Source organism: Strix uralensis, chromosome Z, assembly GCF_047716275.1.
Source record: "Strix uralensis isolate ZFMK-TIS-50842 chromosome Z, bStrUra1, whole genome shotgun sequence".
NCBI lineage: Eukaryota > Metazoa > Chordata > Aves > Strigiformes > Strigidae > Strix > Strix uralensis.
In genome coordinates, this window is record NC_134012.1 from 102721896 (window position 1) to 102748510 (window position 26615).

Genomic DNA, 26615 nt, shown 5'->3' on the forward strand with positions numbered 1-26615 from the left:
CAAAACAAACTTCATGGTAAATAGCATGTATGTAGAATGGGAAAAGTAAGTTAAAAACACCCAGCAGCATATCCTATGACTTCGGTTAAAATGTTATTGTTTCTTTATTCTTAGAGCAGATAAAATGTTTCAACTTTTTTCTTTAACTGCACCGAAAACTGCAGTGCAGATTTTTGTTTGATAGTACTGATGTGTTTGCTAAAAGCTGCTGCATCTGTACAGCACATTTGAGAACACGCTCCACAGAAGATGCGCATTTGTACGAAGAAGTCATTAGTAGTAGTTTGTAGTAGCCTTTTAAGAGAGAGCAAGAATAGTCTGTTGTGTTGCCTGTATTGGTGCATGATGGAAACGAGCTAGTAGCGGAGTAGTTGAAAACTGTAACTGCAGTATACAAGACTACATGGAGTCTTGGGCAGCAATCTTTTTTTTTTTTTTCCTTAAACTCTTCAGACTTAAAAATAACGCCCTACAAAAAATCCAGGGCTTTCACCTCAGTTGCAGCAACACTTTAATGACTGTACTGCAGTGTCTCAGTGATCAGAGGACAACTTAAGCAAAGTATGCATACTAGAAGATGTGTGTTTAACACAGTTCTCTTTTTTATTTTCCTCTAAGTTTTTGTTATTTGAGTCACATATCCATTTATAAGATACCTGTAATAGAATATTAATAATAATTTTAAGCTTTCCTCCACATGCTGCACAGGAGGTGTCTTTTCCTGGGATAACAACTAACCAATGGGGTCTGGTTGGTATGCGTTGCTACTACTGATGTGCATTGATTCTTAGATGATTACTCATGTACCGGGATTCCTTGTCTTGCATAAACTTGATTTTGAGGGACGAAGCACAAGGCAGAACTGGTGGCTCTGCTAGCTGGAGGGGGGAGAGCATGGTGGAAATGATGCACAGAGCAAAAACCTTCATGTCTTGCATGGAAAAGGCCTAGAATGACCTGGCTTGGCATGTAAGACAAGTTATTCTGTGGGCTTTGAGGAGTTTGCTGCTGACTGCCACTATTTTTGTCATTTTTCTAAAAGCTAAGATTGCATAAACAACTCCAGAAATTATTTAGGACAGAGACCAAAAAGTTCTGCCTGTTGTCCTATTTAAATTGCAGAATTTCTATAGTGATGCCCACCTGAGAAAACATTGATTCTCTTTTGGAACACAAGGTCAGATTATTTCTTAGCATGACTTTATCTAATGGTGTGTTACCTGATGCTCTGTCTGTGCAGAACTGGCTGATCTGACATTTGGGCATTTATGTCAGAGCCAAAACTTGCATGACATGAAGACTAATTATGGCAGTAAAGTTTAGCAGAGTTCTGATAGCAGTTTTCTTTTTTTGTTCCCTGGGAAATAGACATGCTTATGCATTTGAGTGAGCTTTTATATTCTTGCACCTTCACAATTTTTTTCTGTAATTGTTGACACGAATTTAGAAAGTAAAGTACTCAGAGGCTTTAATGAGATTCTCACCAGCACCATATGAAAGCTCTTAGAAAGCATATTTTTGCAGTTGTATTTTCTGAAAGGTAAGCAGAGCATTCTTTCAGTAGTGTTTGGCAATAACTACTTCAGTTTAAATGGTGTTCTTTCTGGATAGTGGCTATTAATGGCTTAAAGCATGTAAAAGGTGCTGTCAGTACACAAATAGATAATGATTTGTTGCATTTTTACTGGGCATAGCTCCAAATAGAAGAGGCAGAGTGGCTACTTCTGTTTAGTCCTTGTTACACACATCCGTGATGCTTAATATGACATTGTGTAGTTCTTGCTCGCTGCCAGGAAAGTGGCATTCAGATACTGTTCCTTAAGAGCAAAAAACTGATGATGATGGTCTCCTCTAATATCTTAGTTCATGTTGTTCTAAATGTGGGGTGCCGTTAACACTGTATTCCACAAAGGGTAAAAGCATAGACCCATATGTTTTAAAGGCTAAAAGTAGTTAGGCTGTTTTCTTTTTAAAAAAAAGAGAGAGAGAGAAGGTAAGAGAGAGAGGCAGATATCACTTAAATGCTGACGTCTGTGAGGAACTTGAGCCTACTTAAAATTGTTGTGTCAAAGTGTCTAATGAGGCTCTCCAAACATGTTTACTCTGCTTATGCTGGGAAGGCAGAGATTTATTTCTGATCTTTAGCTCAACCTATTAACTGTTGCAGGTACACATCAAATAAGCATAGCACAGTCAACTGCCAAAGATATAAAAGAAATGTAGTGGGCATTTCTGAGATTTCTATTCATTGAGGAAATACTCTGATAAACTGTGCTTTACATTAGAGGCTTGTTTCCTTTAGTCCAGTTACTTATCTAACATACACTCATATATATATAGATAGATGTATATATATAAAATCTCAAATATAGCCTTGATTTAGGTCCAGATCCAAACTCTGGAAATCAAATTTACGAATTTCCTTTTAACTTAGGTCCTGACATGGAGTCATGCACTTGGCATTTAATTTTTATCTCTCTTGAAACTACCTGGTCTCAGGTAACCATTGGCATCTTATAAATACCCAAATAGTACCTTTACTTGTTTAGGTTTTTAATCATACCCTTTAAATTCGGTGCCCTTTAGAGATCTAACTTCTAATTTAATAAAGTTGTTGCCATTTTCCAAGACTCTGGCAGATGAATTACCATCAGGCTCTGTTTAAGTGAAACCTTGCATCCTGGAGTTTACCTTGTATGCACTTGCTGGCTGCTTATCTAGACTGTGCGTGTTTCCCATAAAAAGAAATTAAGCACTGTTGATTGAATGGAGCAGTTTGCAAGGTCTTGGCATAGTTGTTAATGACTTGAGAGCTTACAAGTAAAATAGAACTGAAGGCTTGATTTGAAGGGCTATAGTTACATCTTGGTATTCCTTTACAAAAAGTGCAGGGCTGTGCGAGGGAAGTATTTTCATTTGTTGTAGCTATCTGTACTGAAAAGGTAAAAACATCTAGCATACCTACCTACACAAGCTGATTTCAGTGTAGTGCATTTTAGTATGTTAGGGTAAGGCTTACTTTGTCTTTTCTGAAAATTCAAGTTTTGTAGTGACACAAATTTCACAGCTACTTTTTAGTAAGAATATGACAGAAGAACATATCTCCAGTTGGCATAAATTGTCATATTTCTGTTCACTTTTATTCAGCTGCAGCGCTATAGAGACTAATTGAAGATGTGACCCATAGACTACTTTGTATAGATAAATAAAAATTATTTTTAAAAGATGGAACTTGCCATAGATAAGGAAAACCAGTGCTGGGAACAGACAGTAGGAAAACTCCATTTAATCATACAAACTTCTGGTAACTGCATTTTATGGCAGTGGAGGTTATTAATGCCAAGATCATCCACTCTTACTGCAAATTGGTATGACTCCAGTATTTGACGTTTTTATTCATATAAGTAAAATCTAAGCCCTAGGTTGCAGTTCATTTTTCAGGATTAAGAAAAGCTTTTTTTAATTCCATTATATGTGTTCTTTATACAAAACTATTGCGTGCTTTATTGAAGATTTTAAATCTTAAAATAATGTAGACACTTGTGTCTACACATGAGGGAGATGATTGTAGGATAATCTTTTGTGTCTAGGTAAGCATGCAAAGAATTTGTTTGCGTAGTAGACCCACAAGAGATGTGAGCCTGTAACTGTAAAGAGATGTAGATGCAATCAACTACAAAGGATTTGTTGGTACTTTGGTAATGGGAATGTGCTCTGGTGTCCTACCGAACATGGTCACGGAATAATCTTTTTTTTTTTTTTCCCCCCTCTGTTAAAATATTTATTATCCTTCCCTGCAAAAATGACAACATCAAATGGAGAAACTGACTGTACAGAAGAAACAGCAAAACTAAAAGCTTGCAAAATGCTCTCATAGTGCAAGCGAGGTTTTTCTCTATTTTTTTCTTTAGTTAAAGTACTTTTAAAATTGCCAATGATTAATAAGTAAAAAAAACCAAAAATTGAAGGAGAATAATTTCAAGGATGACAGAATCTCATTTAAAAAAAAAATCCATCCAAACTGTTCAGCGTTATTTTTTCTATCTCTAAAATCTGCAGTGACTCACTGCTACTCAAAGCTTTGTAATTGCACATGTGGAGAAGATGTTTTACAGCTGGCACATTTCCTTGCTCGTGTCTGTGAGTGTTATATCATACATAACAGATTATTTCTGTTAGAGGTCTTAACTCAAAGCATTTTAAGAGTATTTAACTTTGTGTGTTTGATGCAAATATCTAATTGATTCTATTGCATGGGTGATTTTTTTATTGTTGTGCCTGTGTGGTGGGAAGTTGACGTTAATGTGGTTCCCCCTAGCTACCCTTCCTTCCTGTATTAACAGAGGCATATTGATATTAAAAAACCTGCTTGGAGTAGCTTGAATGATCTTAATCTCCCACAGACATGTAGAGTGGACATAGCGCATGAGGGTTTTGACCATGCTAAAATTTGTAGAAATGTTCCACTGTGCTCTTGAACTGTGTTTTCAGTCACATGTGTTTTGAACTCTCAGGTTTGTTGTACTACGCTGGCCATGGCTACGAAAACTATGGAAACAGTTTCATGGTTCCTATTGATGCTCCAAATCCCTACCGGTCTGCAAACTGTCTGTGTGTGCAGAACATCCTCAAACTAATGCAGGAAAAAGAGACAGGACTTAATGTATTCCTACTGGATATGTGTCGGAAAAGGTATAATCTCATAATTCATGAACAGTGAGAACTGACACTAGATGGTAGAGGGATGTTTTTGCTTCACGATAGAGGGAGAGGGTATAATGAGTGTAGTTTTGGGAATCAACTGTGAAGTTCAGCTAATTCACTACAGCAACAGATTAAAACTGAGCCTATTTTAAAAATGAACAAATAGAACTCAACAGCCACTTTGAGAGAATAGCAAGGGATCTTGAGGAAAGCCAGACTTCATGCTGAGGAGAAATCTTTAGTCTAGGCTGAGAATTCACTGAACTTGAAAGTTTGTGGTTCTGAGAATTCACAGCCTGCACCCGAGTGCTTTTAAAGTCAGTAAGATTCATTCATAGACTTACTTTGCCTTCAGCCTTGGATGGAAATGTGAAGCTGGTGATCAGACTTTCTGTTTCCATGGGTAGATATTTGCCTCTTGATTTCAATGACCTTTTTTTTTTTTTTGGTGGTTGTTTAAAAGTTATAAAACATCAGTCTTACTAGATAAAAGTGAAATTATGCATCTTAAAGAAGAAAAATTACCCTTTCCCCTTGCATCATTAACCATCTTCATCATTATGGGGGGGAAGCAGAATCCATATGATCAAAGACATGTTAATTTGACTGAAGGGCTCATTTTAGAACCCTTCAGAGGCATGGATTTTGTGGACTGCTTTTATGCTGAGGATGTTGTATCTTTATTTAGAGCTTAAAAATCAACTGGTATATCGTATTTTTCTAAACAAAGTACTGTTTTATTTCCATGTTAAGACACTACTATGCCCGACTGAACTTGCACTTGAAATCAGCTCTTCAGTCAGCACTTCTGAAAATTGGTCTCTGAGGAATGTTTCATAATAGAAAATTGCTAGTGCTTTAGTGTTTGTAGAGCCTCTGAACTTCACTGTTAATGAAATGCCAGTGACCCAATTCAGCTTCACAATCTGCTGTCCAAATAGAAAATACGGCTACATAAGCCTCATGTTAACTATGCAGACACCATGTTTTGGAAGAAAAAACCAAAACCCATATCATTTTTGTTATAATCTAAAATGGCTAGTTATCAGAAATTATTTTTGAAGCGATTGTAGCCAGGCTCTATATTGGTTAATATAGCATCCCCTCATCTGGGTAATGCATGATACCTGACTGTGTCTTTACAGTGTCCTCATGAAGACTGTTGGTGATGCTGATTTTTGTCTTTTAGCAGTCAGTGTTCATTCCAGAATTGTACAAGAGAAAAAAATTACTGTTTCTGAACTATTCTGTTTTGATGTTTTGAACAGCTGTAAAGTTTGTTACAGTTATTAGTCCTCAAGTTATTGTTGAACTTTTTTGTGTTTCCATTTATTGCAGAAATGAATATGATGACACAATTCTTATCTTGGATGCTCTGAAGGTTACAGCCAACATCGTTTTTGGATATGCAACGTAAGGAAATTTTTCACCTGCTGTGCCACAGAGGTTTTGAAGCCAGAAGTGACCACTGAGATTGTATAGCTAACCTTTTACAGAAAAATACTAACTGTGGTGTTAAAGGACCAGCAGTTTATATCCATATCTGTGTCCTCAAACTATCTTTTCTACTTTGCTATTTGAATCATTCCACAGTCTAATTGACTGTGGTTGTGCATATGTGATGATTCCCAGTATTTAATGTTCGCAGTCAGGTACAGGGTAACGGCAGTGAGGGGACTGCATTCAGCAAACCAGAAACTGCTGGACAGTGTTCCTGATCTCTTTCCAGTGGTTACTTGTAGGAGTGCTCTACTCATCTAAGTATTATTTTAGAGATGAAAAAAAAAAGATGAAGAAAGCAGATTTTACCCTCAGACCCATAATGTTCTGTTTCTTTGTGCTGATGGGGAAAGGAGAGTTATGTCCTGTGTTCCTAAATACTTACTGCACTGTGAGCTTGTACAGAAGGTCACGTGCTGTGGAGCAGTTGATGAACTATAACTTATGTGCTGCACTCTCTTCAGTCATGTGTCTCTTCTGGTAATGCAAGTTAAATTTCTAGAAAAAAAAATGTTAGAAATATAAATGAATGAATTATTGGAGGAGTAACATATAGATTGGCCCCTGTGTTTCTTATTCTAGGTGTAAAGAATAAAGTTACCACTGCAATTGAAACTGTTTGAAGAGGTTACTTAAGCAGAAAGCTAAATAACCTCTCTCTGTCAGTTTTCAAGTCAAGTGCAAAAGCTGTTGAAGTAGTCAAGAGCTTTAATGACACCTTCTATGAGAAATTTAAGCTCCTCATATAAACAGTTTGACATGAGCCCTGGTCTGTGGCTTGATTGTAAGTGAAATCTTGCCGGGATGAGTTGCTTGCAAATGAACATGAAGAGCAGCTTGGCTTTAGACACAACCTGGTTTTCAAATTGTAGGGTTTCTTTCCCCCATCCCAGCATAACTTTACTCCTTTTGTCCTCATGTGGATCTTAATCATGCAGATGTTTCAGTGTTTTTTCCTTGTCTGATATTGGTGATCTCATAGGTGCCAAGGAGCAGAAGCTTTTGAGATTCAGCAGTCGGGATTGGCCAATGGAATCTTCATGAAGTTCTTGAAGGACCGTTTGTTAGAAGACAAGAAGATTACTGTTCTGCTTGATGAGGTTGCAGAAGGTGAACTCCAGCTTACTGCACTAGCAGTCTTCTCAGCCTGCATTGCTAAAAACTTCTTTGCTTGAACATTGTTCTTATGGTGAATGTGTTAAACAACTTTAAGCTCTTTCTTGTTGCATTTTGTTAAAATAGCAGCTTTCGTCAAGAGGCAGGTGCTACTGGGCAGCACATTAACGAAGGACATGATATTCTAAAGGAATTTGAGCTTCTTTAATAATGATCAATTTAATACTTTCCTTTTTAGTGAACCTTATTCATTCTGTGTGTTTCTGCATGGAGCTTTGAGTTGTCGATCCACAAAAATTACTCTTGTGTCAGCTGCTAGTGGTAGTCCAGTCATTCCCACGTCCATTTAAACAATTAACTGAGTCCTACCTACCTCAGAGTGCTATAGTGATGATAATTATTTGCTCTCTATCAAAGGGTGTAAGTGCCTTATAAAGGGCAATCCACTGTTGCAATATGCCTGATTTAGTAATTGTCTTTTATAATTCATGGGAGAAGTGCTAAAGTGAAAATTGTTGAGGGAAAATGTATTGCTTCTGTGCAAGCGTTTGCTCAAAATACAGAATAGATACAGCCATTAACAAAGAGCTGTCTGTGTAAGACTGTTATTGATAGGTAAAATAAGTAATCAGCCAAGTTCTGCTGCGGTTTCCAGTGTACTTGGTGCAACTACAGGTCTCAGAATTTTGCCCAGTCTGTTTTTTGACAGGGATCCAAAAAGCAGAAAAAAAATCCAAGAGGATCCTAAATGCACAGTAAAGTTCTGCTGCCAACAAGATTCTCTGCAGGCCTCTGGCGTGCTGTTTTAGCCTTAAGTGAATGAATAGCTGAGCAATGAATACTTCTAAAACTACAAGTTTTTATGGGTATGCTGACACTGACATAACCATGGCAACCGCACAGCATTGCAGTGATGTACTTAATTTAGTTAGAATTTCAGCAGCATTGATTTTGAAAGAAACTCTATGCATCTTATTTTTAGATATGGGCAAGTGTCACCTTACCAAAGGCAAGCAAGCTCTGGAGATCCGCAGCAGTTTGTCTGAGAAAAGGGCATTAACTGATCCCGTTCAACAAACCGTATCTTCTGCAGAGTCTCTGGCACGGAACCTGCAGTGGGCCAAAGCTCACGGTACAGTACAGACTACTTTTAGATGATCCTACCGGCGCGATGGCAAAAATCAGAGGATGTACTTCCTTAATAATATCTAGTCTGTGAGTTGTGATATTGAATGGAAATGGAAGAAATTCAAATTCATGTCTGTGTTTTCATTAGTATGTTCAGATCTTGGAAATTTTAGTGGAGTTTACCTCTACGTGAGATTGTAATGAACAAGGTGATGTGCAGAACTCAGGATGAGTAAGTATGTTTAAGACCACTCAGACACTGTAGGGGAGGCTTATATGATATCTGTCTTCTGCGAAAATCTCCCAGTAGTCTGTGTCTAACAATGATACTTCTAAGACATCATTAATGTCAGTCTAAAGTCATCACCTGAGGTGGCCAGGTGAACTGTATGGTAGAAGAGCATGATGAAAAGGAGTTTTCAATGTATGCAACTGAGAAAACTAAAATAAGGGTGAGGTCACTGCCAGGCTTTCTAGACTTATTTTAAGAAGGGCAGTGGTGTTTAAGACCTTTTTATCTTTTTCACCTAAACGTGTTGGAGTACATCTTAAAATTTCTTTGTCAGATTGGGCAGAGAGTCAGGGGTGGCATTTTTAAGACAACTAGTCATGTAGGCAGACTTTTTTCACAGGTGTAGATTTTTATTTGTGGAATCAAGCCCTTAATTCTTGTTTGTTAAATGATTGAAATGCAAAACAAAAATTATAAAGACATAATGTTATTTTATGGTTTATTTGTTTTAAGCCATGCATAGAAGAGAATGTGTTTGGAATTTGGGAAGGGAATAACCTTTATATTTGTATAAAGGTATGTCTATGATAAATGTTAAATAATCCACTTCCAGTGGGAGTAGAAAAATCAATACAAAGTGTACAGGCACAGATTGATGTCACTGACCCTTGAGCACTTTCAGATATATTCCTATGGACTGAGAAAGAACCAAAATATACAGAAGAAAAAAGCTATGTGCTGGGCTTTGTGAATGTGAAAGGAAAACAATGAACCTGAAACTTGTTCTGCTGTCTCATTCAAAGGTTCTTATAATGCTACAGCTGTGTGTCTATATTGGATATAGACCATATTAAACTCACTGGTTTGATTACAGATATGTAAACAGATTCTTGGGTTAGGAAGCTATATCCTGGTTACAATAAATGTTTTCTTGCTGGTTGCACACAGTGGAACAAAACCTGCGAAGCAGAGGTTGAGTCAGCTCTCTTGTCAGTGTCTGCCAGTTACGTGTGATACTAGTAGTGTTGCTGCCTGGTTAGCTTCTGACCTGGTTTGCTTCACTGTAAATCTGTACGTGATAGATAGGAGGAGGGTAGGAGGAAGAGGTCTGTACCTTTTAAAACTTTTGGATTTAAAAACAAGATTTAAAAAAATAGAAAATACATATGCTAAGTTTTATTTGGAATGTAATGATGTATTATTTATTTGCAGAGCTTCCAGAAAGTATGTATCTTGAATTCAAATGTGGTGTTCAGATTCAGTTGGGGTTTGCAGCTGAGTTTTCCAACGTCATGATAATCTACACGCGAATAGTAAAGAAGCCACCTGAAATAGTAGTTTGCAGAGCCTACGTTACAGACTTCGCACTCGTAAGTGCTTCCTGTTGGTGTCTTGGTGATTCCCCTCCACTGAAGTTGAAAATTGTCTGTTCTGTCCATGTCAGACTGCATCTTTTGTAATAAAATGGCTCTAATCTGTTGAAATCAGGTGCTCAATTTTTTTTAATGCATATTTTTAATATGTATTAAAAAACCATTAAAATTAATCTCAGGTCATCTTTTTCAAAGTCTCCTTTGTTTTTCATTGTCTAATATCAAGTATTTGTTATATTTAATTAAAGAAGTTAAATGTCAGTAGGTCCTATGTGAGCTGAGGACACCTCAGCTCATACAGGACATCCACCTTGCAGGACAAGGTTTCTTTAGGCTTTAGTTGTACAGTTCTTTGCACCTGGGTGATCCTGTCCAGTTTCATTGATGTTACTTGGCTGATCACAGTAAAGTGAAGGATAAGAGTAAAACAGAAAGTCCCTTGGGGCAAAAAAACTTCTTTTTTGATGTCTATGAAAGAGGACATGGGGCAGAAAACCTTTGTAGACAGAACAAACAGGACACTTCTGATGCTTCATGAATAAAATATTTGCGTTAATGTGCATAATAAATAGATGTATTTTTAGCCCACAGAATTAGTGTTATAGTGCTGTACTTCATAGTAGAAGTTAGGTTAAAAAAAAGCAACCCTGAAGCAAGCAGAGCAAGTTTGACAGGAACTGTCGGCAAAAGAGGGTAACCTGTTCAAATGTAACCCCTTCTGCCTGTGATTAACAGTGGTTTCAGCAGCTTTTGCAAGTAGTCCAAGGTTGGTGTTTTCTTTCTTTTTAAGAAGAAAATGCTAACTTTATAAAAAGAAATACTGCTAACTATTTTATGATCTACAAATTCTGTACCTTCGATTAAGTTCTCATTTCTTTCTTGCAACAGGACCTGGATGTGGATCCTAAAGAGGCCAATAAAGGAACTCCTGAGGAAACCGGAAGCTATTTAGTATCAAAGGACCTTCCCAAACACTGCCTCTACACCAGGCTCAGCTCACTGCAAAAACTAAGGGTTAATATATATTATTCCTCACAAGTTTGTTCGGATAATTTAAATTAATCAGGTTGCTTTGCAGTTCTGTTGAGGTAGCTGTGTATTGTCTGCATAATAAGTAACACGTTCTTTGGAGGGAAAAAATGGCTAATAGCACAATTTAGTGATTTTAGGTTTTTAGCTGAAAAATAAAAGCCAGGAAATCAATGCATATGCAATCCTGATACCGTCATGCAAGGCACTTTGTATTTTCTAAGCCACTACTGAACTTTGACAAGATGATTATTTTTGTGAAGGTCATTTATTGCATGCTGTGGCGATGTTCCTATGCTCTAGTACAAGAAGAATTGACCTGAAGCACAGCTGCATGTTGCAAAGTCATTAGCAGGAGATGAAAATGTGGTGTATCATCTCCTTCCATTCCGACCTGTGCTCTCAGGCATGCAGTTTTTGAAAGGTTCTCACGTCACCATACTGTGGCTCTGTTCAGTCCATCTCAGTCTTTGTGTCATGAACATCTGTGCTGGACATCACTTGGTGTCTCTTCTTCAGTGCTTTGTCAGCTGATGTCATACAAGTGCTTCTAGAAGTAAAGACTGTTAGGTGAGCAAGTGTTAACCAAAGAGGTCCTCAGTAACCAAGTCTTGCCTGATATATGTCTTTAGCTCCTGAAAAGGTTAGTCTCCTTCTCCAGTAGACTGTGCCTTTTTGTTTCATGTATTGTTTATTTGGGGAGGAAGTGTAACTTTTCTTCTTCTTCCCCCCTCTCTTTTGCAGGAACACTTAATCTTCACTGTTTGCTTGCACTATGAGTATCCAGGAATAGAAGATACAATGGATGAAAGGAAGGAAGTCAATGTTGGGAAGCCCCTTATTGCCAAATTAGGCCTTCATCATGGATTCAAAAATAACAGCTGTCTCCAGACTTGTTGCATGACTGATAATCCTTTTCATAATCAAATAGAATCAAGTCCCGTGGCAAATAAATACTACGTCCCTAGTCATTGCCCACCAAATTCCTGTCCGGATGTTTACCATCCAAACCACGTTTGCTCAAACAGGATCAGACAACCAGAGGCGTGTTCCTGCAATGGGACTTCAAGAATATTAGCTTCACGACATGAAGTACGAAATTACTCATTCCCAGTGGAAAAGAGTAATATACCAGTGGAGACCACTGATGATACTGTTGAACTGGAATTCCTTCTCTCGGACCACCTCAGATTCTCTGAGCAGCAGTAGCTGTGATTTATTCAGAACAGAGCAGAGTACCATCTCTGGTAGAGGGGACCTCCCACACTGCTTTTCCATCTTCAGGAGTTTGGAGCCTTCAGGACAAAGGGATTGATTGGAGAGTCTAGAGGTGGTATGAGGTTATGATGAAAATTTTTCAGATCCAAAGAGGTGAAACTGAACTGATAGATTTAGGAATGAAAAAGGCATGATTTTTTTTTTTCTCCTACCGTTTGACATTTGATACAGGGAAAAACCTAAAATCCTCAGAGTTTCTTATTCCATTCTCTGGCAGTCAAGCAGCCAACGAACAGAGGCAATGCTGTGTTTCTGGGAGGAAGCTGCCAGTCTCTGTTAGGGGATGAATGCATAAAAACCTGGCTCTGGTGTCGAAGTTTCTCTTGAGACAGCAAAGCCTTTGATCTTCCCAGCTGCTTCTCCAGCACCTACTGGAGTTATAAGATCTACTGTAAATGTATTTGTCATAAATCTTCTGTTTTCAGAGAGGAATTGCTCATCCTTCACAAAACCAAGATAAACATGTATAGCTGTCAGAGGAAAAAATGTTGACAGAATTAAGCAGAAAAATGAATTTCCATGTCCTCTATGATTTAACATGATATTTAAAAATCTGTTAGCCCCAAAGTGATGAATACACCTTTCTGTCTTCCGTCTTTCAATTTCAGTTGTTCAATATCCAGGGATTTCTTTTTACATACTGCATTAAAATGAGGTTTTGTGTGTTTATATACATTGTAACAGCCTCCTATAAGATGACACATAACCTAAACGAACTGAGTAAAGAGGGAGCTTTTACAGAAGTGAAGATACTGTGTTGGTATTCCAGTGTTAAGAATGTGTCTCCTTCAAGCTTCAGTTTCTTTCCTTCCCCACGTATGTATTGGGCTCAGTTACTAACATTCCAGTCCCTTGGATGTAGCTAACAGCCAGTTTTGACCACATTCTCCTCTCATGATCAGATGTCTAGTGTCTGGCAGCAACTGACAGGTGGATGAAGAGCTGTGCAAGGAAAACAAAACCTGAACTGAGCTAGTAAACTTAATATTATTGCTTTTTTTATTCTTTATTGGTTTTTTTAAGAGAGCTGCAAATCATCAGAGGGAGCAGAGTCACAGATTCATACTGTGGTGGACTGTTCCTAAGGAAATCTTTCTCTGCTGTAACACACTTAAGATTTTTGCTGATCTGATTCTGGAAAGATGGTCTCTTCATGTTCTGGAAGAACACTAAATGGAAACATGAGGAAAAAGTGCCTGTTCATAGCAAGCAAAGTATTGTATAGGTAGTCACGCAGTAAGACCTGCAGAAGACTAAAAATGAATGGGCAAGATGAGTGAAAATTTTGGGGTTCTTCAGGCTGAAGTACAAGGATGGTGCTCCTGGACACCAGCCGTTGCTTTTCTGTGGTGATTTTAAAAAACAAAACAAACCCTACTCAGTTGTTTTCCAGGCTGAATATTCATTCACATAAAAATTCTAAAAGTCTACCCTAAAACTCTGAAAATCCAAGATAAAGCTTCCAGCATCCACAAGCTTATAAAAGATAAAGCAACTTTAAACGCAGCCTGCCGAAGGTGAGGGACACTTGCTTCACATCATGCCCTGGCACTTGCTATCTAGCCCGACGCCTGTGCGTTTGGTCTGGGGCTCAGCCGTGGAGCTCACCTCTCTGCAGACGAGATGCCCTTCAGCCTCCGAACCCCAGAACCTCACGGATGGAGAGAGGCACAGGCACCTTCAGAAGACACGTTGATCCTCTGCTGAAAGGCAAATGAGCTACGTTCAGCTGCTGCTTCATTGCTTCGTTGGACAAAGGGAACAGATAGACCTAGCTTGGGCTAGCTGCCAGGATTTTTACATGATGCGGAATGTATTGGTCTGTGGTTTTGCTCACCAAACTGTTTGGCATATTCAGGTTGAATAGTTTGGTCAAAAAAGACACATTAGGTTTTTTTAATGTTTGGGTTTGTTTCAAAATACTGAAGAATCTGTGACTTGCCAGTGTGTATCTGCAGACGAGTGTGACAACACTGATGTTTTATTAGCTCTTTAACAGTATTGCTGGTTTGAAAGCATGAAAGTATTGGGGTGTGAGGTAATTAAAATTCAAAGGAGTTTTCAGATATGGGTAGTAGCCTCTCCTGCCCTGGCAATACTGATAATCAGTATGACTTTAATAAAGATCCCCATCATGAAATAGTGTTTTACTTTAAAGAAATTACCGTAGCGCTTTTAATTGAGTAGGTAGCAAAAAATAAAATAACTGAATCTCACTGATGTGGTGGACTAACCGGTTTAAATCTTAATTGAGAATGCTGCCTTCTGGTGGGGTCTGGTAGTCTTACAACATGTCGGCTGGACGCTGAGGGAGGTGCTGTACGTGGTCATAACAAGTTTCAGATGGGAATGTTAATGCATCATTGACTAGATCTGTTGATCTTCAAATTCATCTGTGCTGAAAGGTGGATGTATGTACATGGCTATTAATGTAGTTATTTCCAGAATGACAGCCATGCTTGAAGTAATCTGCAAATGAGCTTGAGTTCTGATTTTCTCCTTTCTCCTGGAGGGTATTAAATAATGAAATATTTATTGGTGAATGAGATGTACCCATGCATTAACTATCCTGTGCAATTGACTTATAAATCAAAAATTACAGCTTGAGACATGGTCTAGTACTGTAATATTTAGCTAATACTTTGTTACAGTTTCCTTAATTTGTATAAAAGCTTTTTCTGTTTCTTACTGTGTAATAAAGTGTTCTTTATTGTTCTCCACAAAACGCTGTATCTATGCATATGTGGTTGCTATATTGTTCTGCTCCTCACAGTTTAGAAAGCCCAAAACTTTATTAAAACAAAGCATATAATAAAAAAAATCCTTAACAAAAGAGAAGGGGAGATCTAAATCACGAGCTCAAGTTAAACATATATCTGCATCCTGGACCTGTACAGGTTTCTTCAAAGATTTTTTTTTTTTGTAAGTTTGTATGCCTTCTACCTTCTGATATCCCAGTGGTACTGCTGGCTAAACCCAAGTGGTCCTTCTCCATTGCCTCACAAAGATAACCAAACAAGTTTCAGTGGTAGGTTGTCGGTTACCCTGGGAAATGTGGATGGAGAAAGAACTCAATTATTAAACCATAGAAGTTGTCCAGAGACAGGCAGGGGCCTCACTGACTGTATTTGCTTGTCTGTTTGCAGGTGCACTCCTCCGTGGCATGGGAAGGGCTGCCAGGAGCAGCAGTGCTGGTGTGAGAGTAGCTGTTTCCTGGTGTGATTTAAAACTAACCATGGGCAGCCCGCTGGTGCCTTACAGTGGAATACCGGGTCAGTGCTCCCTGAATTTTCTGCTACTAGAGAGCTCCAACACATTCATTAGTTCTCAGGTTTAGTACGTGGCCCGATGGTACGCAGATTTTGTCAGCCTAGTTAGGAACTGATGAACCTTTGAGAATCTATACCCAAGATGCTTGAAATGTAACTTTACATGGACATGGCAGAGAACATCGCAGAACTGTAGGGATTGGAGAAGGACCTGTGCCAATTGTCTGACAGAACTCTACCTCTGGCAGTAGGGTCTGTGGAGGAAAACTTTTATCATTCAAGCCCCCCTTAAAAAGGGAATGGTGATGGAGAGGCATTTTCTTACTGCATTGCTGCCTTTAGGAACTGCTTTAACTGTTTTAGTCATTGGTGTTAATGGTGAAATATTCTGGTTCTTAAGGGCAGGCTGCAAGAGGCATCCATTTCCTTTGGCCCATATCCAGTAAAGCACTTTAAAAGTTCAGCATGCATAAATTAAGCCAACACTTAAATCCCAGTGAAATCACTGGGATTAAAATATGTGACTAAACCTAGGCGTTTGTTAAAGCTCTCTTTGGCTCGTGATGCCCTTTCTAAACTGAAGCCTTGGGGTTTTTTTTTCCTGAAGTGCAATTGTTTGGGGATAATATTTATTTTTTGCTTGAAGTATCTGCTAGGCTAAGTTACTCTGCTGTTCTGCTTTATAGCTGTAGGGTTTTGTGTAACTTACGTGTTTGTTATTTGGTTTTGGATGTTGAATAGGTTTGGAAGAAGGGTTTTAAGGTAATTAAGTAAGGTCAGGCTTCTCTGGCAAATGAAGAGTTCGTATGCTTCAGAAAGGCCAATACACGTCTTCCATTTTCCCTCCCACACTGCAGTAAGGTGGGGTAATTGAAATACAAGAAGCTATTGTTAATGCAGCATTAAACTTCTGAGTGTGATCTTATTTCTAGCAAGTGACAGGAATAGAGGAGCGTGAGAGGCTTGTAAAGAAAGAGCTCTCCAAAATTGATGGTTGGTTGGCATTTTGAATTTCATGACCTTGGCCTTTGACTGGGCTGGCTGTGCTCTCTTCCGATCTGGGACGTAACATGGCACCAACTGCTGCAGGCGTTGGATGAGCATCCTTGTGTGTTTCTGCACTGTGGCAAACCACCGAGGGAGATCCACCCCGTTACAAGCAGTAAGACATTCGTGTTGTCCTGTATGAGCATCCTTCTCTGCCAGTCCTCGTTGTTTTCTGTCTTCTCCGCTTTGTACAAGTTCCATAGGGCAGACGATTTCTCTCTTGAGGTGTTTCCTGAATACCGCTCTAAAATCGTGATGCTGTCAGTAGGTTTAGGAGGAGGGATTTCACGGTTCTGTGTGAGTCTGTCCCAGTGCACTGTTAACCATTTGTCACACCCTGGGGGAACGTCAGAACAGCTGTTACATCGTGAAAGCATCAAGAGCCAGAATGTCGTTTTGGAAGTCAGGTTGACCCTGAGTAAGAAGCATTAACTGGCGTCATTCTCTGATGTGATTTTTGGCACAGCTGAGATCTGAAACCTTCTTGTGGTAGAGGTGGTGTTGCTGGATTGCACTATTTAACACCAGAGGTTACGGAAACCAGTGAACTTTGTACCTAATTTTGAGATTGTAAGAAGAGGATAGCCAGATACTCATGGGTAGAATTTTCATGCTCAGTCTAGTTCATGTAGTGCATTGACCTATGGAGTTTTTCATGTTTTCTGTGCCCAGGATGAGACATTGTTATTTCTCTCAAAATGCAGATATTTGAACAGCAGGGGGTATTTGAATGGCACTGGCTTTTGACTTGCTCGAGCCATTTCCTCTTGCAGTTCGGTCACTGTTCATACTGGACTGGAGAAGTATCTTCCACAGAAATGGCAGGAGTGAATTTAGCTTCCATATCTACATAAAGCTCTGTAGCTACCTCCTCAGTAAAACAGCCTGTGATCTTGAGAGTCCTTACATGGTCTCTTTGGCTGCAGAAGACCATCTGCACTCTGTAAGTTTTCACTAAGAGTTTTCAAGGCTGGTTTTGCTGTCTCTGTAGTTATTACTTTTGTTCATGCATCAACTACTTTTCCTCATTCTGACAGCTAATTAATAGCTTTGGCAGCTCTCACATATGTTAGGCTTCAGGGGTATGTTTATTTGACATATATTCCTGATTACGGTAAGTGTCATTACACTTCAGTGTTACATTTCAGTATTACTCCTTGCACAGAATTTTAATTCGGGCAGAGTAAGGTCTCCTCACTTTTTGGAGCATGGCATTTTGAGGTCCAAGGTGTTTGCTGTGAATTGGAGATAGGTTTAGGCTGTCAGGTGTGGGAAGAGGGGTTGAGAATTTTGGGGGTTGGGTTGTTGTGGGGTTTTTTTTTTTTAAAGTTTGATCATCCTTTCAGTTTAGTAATTGCAGTAGTCTAGGAATGGAGTAAGAACAGCTCCATATTGTGGAAATTAAGCAGTTATTTGATTTCTGAGGTACCACTACTGCAATTTAGTCATACCAGGCTTATTTTAATAGCTAATAGAAAAAATGCTGTCTCCCATCCTTGTTGTTGCCACGCAGAGCGAGCACGAGGCCAGGATCTGTGGGGGTGGGTGTTACCACAGCGACCGGCCTCCGCACCTGCATCTGCAGCGGATGCAGGAGGAGGTAACTAGGACTTGCCCATCCGTTCTTTACATAGAACCATTTCAGTCATGTGCAAGCACCCTGCTTTCATTTTTCAAAGTCAATTGAAATTAGTATGAAAAGACTTTGACCTGTTATGCAAATGATTTCCCTATACATAAGATCAAACAGCTCTCAGATGTTTCCTGGGCTCTTGTATGACTTAATGTGGTGGTTAGGATTTATTTCACCTTTCTCAAGGTGGAGCAGCTCTGCTTTCTGACACCCTGTAAGAGGCTGTCTGCTGGGCATGCATGGTAGGACAAGCACAGCTTACCCTGTGGAGGTGGGCAGCCTGGAGACCAGAGCAGCCTGTCTGCCCTGCTGCGGCAGAGCTGGCACTGCTCAGGTTCATTCCCCTTGGAATGGGCTGGTTTTCAGTGCTGGGCTTATTTAAAGTGCTCCCAGGACTCTTCTCTGTTCACGTCCTGTCTTCTTCATGCCTGTCAGTTTTTTCCTTTCTTTTCCCTTCCGCTGAATGCTGGTAGTACCCATGATACCTGCCTCGCAGGACCAACTGAGGATTGGGCCAGAAATATTTAAGGACTGCTTTGAGATTGTCAGAATGTACTAAATTGGATATTTTTTTGGTCTGTAAGTCTTTCAAGGAATACAGAGTAGCTATAAAATACAGACCTGCTGATCCTCAGTTTTGTAGGTTTTGCTTTATGCCTTAGTGATACGCAGAAAACTGCTGCAGACTGTTTCAATGTTGCAGCTGCCAAGAAAACATTTTATTTGAAACACCCATTAGATCATCAGCTCTGCTTTTAGTGGAAATAATGGGTTCGTTTTAATCAGAAAATAGGAGAGTTTCATGCCAAGCCATTTACCTGTCCTGGCAGGTGGAGAACTGCTGCTGTTTGATGATGTTGTAATCACAGAAGTGATTTGCTGGTGAAAGGTGGAGTGGGTTTTGCAGCACATAAATTGGAGGTAGGACTTGTTACACATTACAGTGGGAAACTCCCTGCTTATTTCTGTCATGCTGTCTTCACTGGCATAATCCTGGTTATAACACCGCAGCCCCCTCGTGTTAAAACACGCTCTCCTCTGGTGGGATATGTGGAAGCAAACCATTTGCTAGCTGTGTGCAATACATTTTGTTTGGTTCTTCTTTTCTGAGGAGTGTTTCTTGTTCCTGTGAGGTCAGATGAGACAACTGTGGGCCCAACAGAAGTAGTTTATAAATGTCAGTGAAACCCATGTTAAACTATGTTGTACTGTATAAAGTATGGAAAAGACAGCAAAAACTCTGTGTTTCTGTAGCCCTTCAGAAACGGTGGCAACACGCAGCTGGCATAAAGCTGGTGATGAACTCGGACCTGCGCCAGCAGCCGCTCCTTGACATCTCTGCTCCTGCCTCTCCTCTGGAAGCTGCTCTGACCTTAGGCTGAGATCAGCAAGTCCCAGCCAGCCCCCCGTGCCCCCCCGGGCCTTTCCAGAGGCAGCTTTCGGAGTGGTGGAGAAACAGGTACTTAATACTTTCCCACTGTAAATACTGTCAGGTAATAAAGGACTTCAGAGGCACAAAAATTGCAAGTGCTAGAACTCGCCCCCTTGCTGGCATCTAGCTTTGTCAAACACAGCGGGAGAAAAATGCCTGCAGAATTGCACGATTAACAGAGGAACATGAGTGAAATAGATACTTGTTCGAGTGCACAGAGCTAATTAAGCCATGAACTCTTTTACCTGATGAGCCAAAGTGATAAATTAAATCTCCTAGTGCCACCTAAAGCCATAAATTCTAAGGATGCTTTCTGAAGAACTCTGTTAATAAGTTTGATTTTAAAACTAAGAAATTTTTTTTCATTATAACTTAGTTACTGCATACTGCGTTTATTTAAAAATATGAAGTTTATGTGCACGTATATATATGGGAGAGATATATATGTGGACATATATATATGATTTTCATTGTTTTAAATGGTCCTTAACACAGTGCAATATTTTCTCTTAAAAAAAAGCATGGAGAATGTAATATGAGTTGTAGAGTATCAGAAGCGTACTGCAAACAAATACGGAACTCATATCCTCCTTTCCATCGTGGACTGGTTTTCAGTTGATACCCTTTTCCAGTCCACGTCTGTGCACCTACGTTGGTTACTGCTGCCTGAGCGTTCATCCATTCAGCAAGCACCGGCACTGTTTCTTTTGAGAAGCCCCAGGACATCTTTAGGTGATCTGTTTATCCAGTGAGTTTCCAAGTTCTTTTGGATGTTCTTTCTCCAGCCATAACTCTTTGAGTCCAGCACACCGGGCTCGCGTTGCAGGGACTGCATCCAGGTACCTGCTTGAGAGTCTGTATGTCATCTTCTGCTTCTGGTGGATGGGTGAACGTTTGGCAGTGCCACCCCTTCTTCTACGGTGACTTGGAGACAGAGTTTTATCTACGCTGCTCTGCAGTTAATGAATAGTTACAAACCTTCCTACTCTGTTTGGTGTCTAATGTTAACATTAAACTCTGCCATTCAGTTTCACAGTAAATGGCACTTAGAGTGCTCCTTTTTCCACAAGACTTGCTTGTATAAGCTTTGGCTGAAGAAGTTGGTTGGCTTATGGTCTTCCTTGACTGAAGTAGGTATATTCACTAAACTTTGGCTCACGGATGGATGGAGGAGGTTGCAGCTCATCTGCACCTTATACTTTGGTGTCCTCTCTCAACTGTAGTGCTGCTTTATGTAAAGATAATAGATAATCAGATGTCCATTGCTTTTGATTTGGACATATTCAGCTCATATCTTCAGCACTAGATAATCTACAGTAAATTAAGGTCTGAAATTTCTGTGGATCTGTAAGTTTCCCTTCAGTGGTGGCCCTCCAAGCTTGGCTTCTAGCTTTGGACTGGTGTTTCTAAGCTGAATTTCTTGAGGTTTTGGCTTCCATTCAACTTTACAACTGTTTGTGAGCTTATTCATTCTCAAAAAGATATTTCTAGAGTGTAAATTCTACTTGGCATGCACAGTTTTTATTTCGGGTCTCATGCGAGAAAGTTATTACTATTAAAACACTCCCTGAAGCAATACCCATAAATCGGTCAGATTCAGAACGTATTACTGAGGTTGAGACTGGTTACTTTGCTGGTTCTGAAGTTATTTATGATGAAGACAAGAGCTAGTATAAAAAAAACATTTAGCAAGAAGCTTTTCTATCAAAAAGATGTTTCTGCCTACAGCTATGTTCTGCCAAAAAACATACAGCTCATGATGAAAAATAGTCATTAATATCTTCAACCCAAAAGCAAATTTCTGGAGAGGGAGAGAATAGTTCAGGTTGAACAAAAAGTCTGATTCCAGTTCTCTGAGAAGACCCCCTGCCTGCAAGGAGGCTGGTGCAGCTGGGGCCTGAGGAGCTGCCCACCGAGGTTGTACTCGGCAGTGAGTTGCTGTGCTGGGTTTAGCTCAGTGCCCGGGGTGCCTGGGCTGTGGAAGGGACAGGAATGGGCGTTTGACTTGCTTACTGCTGTGTTAAGTAATGGTACGGTGTGCTACAGTGTCCTCTCTGTCTGGAGATGTAAAGTAAGGAGATGCTTTTGTTCCCTTAACAAATATTTTGAAACTGCAGCACTTTACAAAAGAAAGCTTTTGGACTGTGGCCTGCAGCTCTGCTCTCTCCTACAGCTTGCAAGGCAGAGGCCAGGAAACGGTCTTTGGAGAGCTGCTTGCTTCTGCATTGCCACTTCACGTTGCTCTTAGCCATATGAAGTGACTATTAATCCGAACTGACCTGTTTGTACAGCTCAGAGTCCACAAGCAGCGTTCCAGCAGGCAGGATAGAATACAGAACAGCATCAAGAAGCATCTGCCCCGCTCCCTCAACCCTGGGGCTCAGAGACCAGAAGCACTGGAAGTGGCCCACACGTGGCAATTAATGCCGCTGCAACCACTTTGCAGAGAAATTAACCCAAATGCTTTTCCTTTTGCCTTACACACTTCTTTTAAATAAGCTTTTAAAGAGACTTGTTTTATGCTGTGTCTGTATAATTTAATAGCCCATCATTCTTAGGAGTATTTGACATTTAAATGTGTCTACAAAACAAATGCAAACAGGTAGAGGTACCCTACATGGTATATAAAGCAAATACTGCTACATGTTAGCTTAAAATACCAGTCTCTCTTTCACTGTATTGCAAAACTACGCCTCCAGATTTTGATCCCCAAAATTGAGTCATGTAATAGAATTTACCTCATAGAGCCAATTGTGACATGATTCTGATAGTGTACGTGTACATCAAAAAGCAAGAATTTTCCATCCAGGTTTGCTGGTGTAAGTGCCGTTGAGCAGAGGTCTGTGTTCTGCCACCGTCTGTAAGAATGTCAGCAAGGTCCTGGTGGAAGAGCCCAGGGCTGGGAGTCAGGGTCCCTGCGTCCCCTCGAGACAGGGCCAGATGTCCCCGGTGATCGTGGCGTCCTCCAAAACAAGAGGTGTTTCTGGGTTACAAAGTTGTAACAGTCCCTTTCTTTTCGGAGGACATACAGTGTTAATATGTCTCTGGAAAAATACGGTCTTTTATTCGACTGAATTCGTTGCTGTGTTGGTTTTGTGCAGTCACACGCTCTCTAGTGGGTGAACAGAAGTGTACAGCTGCTGATCGGGACTGCAGTCCTGTGAGGGCCTTCCCTTCGCCAGCTGTGATGCTAAATCCACGTTTTTCAGCACCCATTGCCCCCAGCAGGCTGCAGGGGGACTCAGTCCCTCCCAAAAACTGCCCGTTCTCTACAAGGTACATTTATGAGCCAGGCTGGACTAGCTGACCCTGCCTGCGGCTCAGTGGGGAGCAGTGCCAAGGGCACAAGAGAGAGATGACAGAGTGGGATGTGAACAGAAAAGGTAAAAATAGAAAAAAAAGCTAAAAAAAAAAAGAAATGCTGGGCCTAATGCTGCTGGTAGGCATGCCACTTGGAATGCAGGAGATCCCGTTGGTGAGGAGTGAGGGGAGGCACGGCAGCAGGTACTCTCAGCAGATGAAGCGTGCTTGAGAGAAACCGCCGAGCTGAAAAAGTCTGAAGAGTGAGGGCTTGGCCATCTCTCTTCATACTGGCTGGTGCAGCTTGACAGCAGAGACTGATCTGACAACTTCTGAGGGGTCTAAGGGCTGCCTCTGATTTTCATATATATGACAATACTCATTCTTTGGGGAAGTTGAAAGATGCACAAGCATGCTGTTTAAGTGCACCTGGTTCTTTGTGGCTGGTAGAGTAGTGACTGCCTGGGACATAAATTTATCTTTGCTTTGGTTGTAAAGCGGCAACAGTCTTCTGGTACTTTGCTTGAACAAGGGAACAAGATCAAATCCAGCCCATGATATGGGGAGACCAGTGCATGTATTCAGTGTGCACTGGGTGAGGGGAAGGAAAAGTTGTTTAAAGCTAATACATGTTCTGGCTGCCAGGCCAAAATCTTTGACTGGTGGCTTATATGTATATTAACTACAGAATTCAAATCGTGCAAGCCTTCTGGTCTGTGGAGTCATCTTCTCTTGTTTAGTGGCTGTGAAGACTGAAGGGTTTTGACCCTCCACTCAGTTGTTGTCATCAGCTTCTTTTTCCCTTTTCTAATCCTGATGAGGTGAACCACATGCTCAGCAGGCCCCTGGTGCCCCGTGTGTGCTGGGACACCTTTATAACTTGTGGTCTCCCATCATCTTGGTTTTATAAAACAAATAACTGTAACTCTTCATCTCTGCTGCTGGCAAGCTAATAATCAGTTCTTCATCAACTCTGATAAACAAAAGCCTTTTCTCTTTTTGTGTGTGTGTGTGTGAAGACTCTTAAGTTTCCCCAACTGGAAAAGCTCTGTCTGATGTCAAGCACAAACATTTCCCTTTCTTAACAGAATATGATAGAAAAGCAGGATAAAAACCATGTCTGTTACCTAAAGGTTCCCAAGAGAAATAACTGCCCTTTCTCAACTAATTCTATTTAAAGTTATTTTCATTTTAGACTCATTAGTTACAATATTTTCTTATTGCTATTGTCTTGGTGCCAGTCAATAGTTATAATGAAGTTAATATCTTGTAATAGCTGTCTTGAAATTATATTAGTAATATTTTTACATTTACAAGTGATACTGAGTCATCAGTGACAGCAGCTTCTCAAATTAGCAGATGGTGGCTCTATAAGAAAACATGTTTTCTTGCCTTACCCCTCCATTTATTCCCAGACTGAGCAAAGATAACTAGGTAGTAGCATCTGTTGATGTAATATTTCCTGTTAAACTCCATCTGCCTGCCAGATCTGAACATGTTCAAATTCTGGTATATATAAGGTACAAAAGGTATAATTAGAATTTTGATGTATCACACACTGGAGTTGGTTTTAATTATGTAAGATGGACATTTTTGGACAGCTCTGAGAAGAAGTAATAAAAAAATGTAGTGAGCAGAGAGATGATGCTCAGCAGTTGACTTTGCTACCTAGATTATTATTTGTGCACGTGCAGTGCAAAATGTAAATTTTTGCCTTACCTGAAGCCAAGCCGTTTCCTGCACGTTGGGCTTGTGTAGCTGTTTGTATTGTTCCTGCAGAGGGGAGTTGAAGGGCTTTCAGAATGGGCCAGTGCAGGTTCTCTGTCTGCAAAAATTGTGTCATGGCATTTGAGCCTGGCTTGTAGGTGTGGCAGACTAAGCAGGGGGTTAGATCAAGCTTTGCTGTTTACCATTCTGTTGTTATCACAAGTCCGTAACTTACTCAGTGAATAATTTTTACCCATCTTTAATGGACATGATGCTAAAAATAAGACTTTGAGGTTATTATCTTCCAAAATTGTAAGGGGCTCTGAAGCGGACCCTGCTGCCAGCCCCGGCTCTGCCTGGCAGGGTCAGCGGTGGGACTGTGCCTGTGGGTGAGGGCACTGCCCACACTGGGGCCCCCCGCAGCTCCTCCCTGGCTCAGACCCCCGGTGTGGCCAGCCCCGACCCTGCTGCACCCTGACAGCTACCTCTAAACACTCCTCCTGATTTTTTTTAAAACTTTCCTTTACTGTGAGAATAAACACTGGATGCATAACAAACAGTTGAACCTTTAGGGTGGGAATTCAGTAGGCTACCTCATACCGTGTGCTTTCATATCACACTTACATTTTTATTCAACTATTTAATTTTCAGTATGATTTCAACAGGGGGTTTTTTTGGCTTCATACTTCCTTCAGAGTATTCACCAGGCTCACAGCAACTGCCATGTGCCACCAGCTGCAAGAGTGGGACCTGCAGTGAGGGCTGTGCCGGAGGAAGCTCCATTCTCTGCCGCAAATTCCACCACGACGCTCTAGAGAAGTTGCTGTAGCCTGATGCCACTTTTCCCTTCTCCCTGACGGTAGTATTTCTAGTAGTTAGTTAGTCCTAGAGGAGGCTTTTTAGGACTGACCTCCAATGTGCATACGTGTTTGGGGAGCCCATTGTTCCTGTTGAGGCTGGGGACAGCTCCGTCAAGATTCAGTAACAGATACTCTGGTTCTGGTGTTCCTCTAAGCACACACACACACATATAGGATAACACATGGTTAACACCAGTAAAGCTGTAATTCTTTCTCCAGTTGCTCAGTTCCACCACTGGAACTGCTCTGACGTGGAGGGCTGGGAGTGGGGCAAGGGGCTCATTCCTGGCAGGAGTCTGGGTAGCGGCACAGATTTCCAGTACTGGGCTAGTAAGGTTATGCTGTGTAAGCGCTGTTTCTGGGAACTTCAGTTCTACTGAAATACTGTGAAAATGAGGTCTTTCTGTGCAGCCAGAACCTCTGAGAGTTTCCTCAGGGTTGCTGCCCCAAGGGTGGCAGCATCCCCCGCCTGCCCCCCGCCACCTCGGGACGTGCTGGCAGGGGAGAAGGAGGCAATGCAGAGGCCGGTAGCCGCACGACAAGGCCCAGGGTGGGACAGAGCCACAGGTGCTGAGCCCGTGGTGTAGGCAGGCGGCGGGTGGTGGGAGAGCAGCGGGTGCGTGGGAGCATGATTTCTGAGACAAGAGGTTTCTGAGAGGTGAAGGGACAAAGAGGCAAGATACCCCAGGTCTGAAATGGTGGATTAGCCCCGCAGACAATGCGTGCAGATGCTGGAGGAGCCAGTGCCCACGACCTGCTTGTAATCTCCGGCAGCAGCCTGCCATTAAACACAATCTAATCAGGGCTGCAGCAGATGCAGTCAGACCCCCATATTGTCACCGGTGACAGCAACGGATGTCCTCCTGGTAGATAACGGTTAGCCATCACGTGCATGGAAAAAAAATGCTAATTTTATGGGAAGGTGACCAGGCCCGAGCAGCTGGGGGTGGAGGTGTGCTGCCAGCCACCTCGTGTCCCACAGGGAATAATGCTCTGTCACTGGGAGA

At 40.9% G+C, this 26615-nt stretch overlaps 1 protein-coding gene across 7 annotated transcripts in view; it reads left to right on the forward strand.

Moving 5' to 3' along the window:
• MALT1 (MALT1 paracaspase) overlaps positions 1-15085 on the forward strand; it is a 33737-nt gene extending 18652 nt beyond the window's left edge. For all 7 annotated transcript variants that reach the window (XM_074856204.1, XM_074856205.1, XM_074856206.1 and 4 more), the window contains 7 exons: positions 4515-4692; positions 6043-6117; positions 7187-7314; positions 8303-8452; positions 9893-10050; positions 10942-11067; positions 11827-15085. In XM_074856204.1, coding sequence (XP_074712305.1) covers positions 4515-4692; positions 6043-6117; positions 7187-7314; positions 8303-8452; positions 9893-10050; positions 10942-11067; positions 11827-12291 — 1280 coding nt within the window. In that variant the 3' untranslated portion in view covers positions 12292-15085. The remainder of the gene's footprint in view (positions 1-4514; positions 4693-6042; positions 6118-7186; positions 7315-8302; positions 8453-9892; positions 10051-10941; positions 11068-11826) is intronic.
• Positions 15086-26615: the final 11530 nt, after the last annotated feature.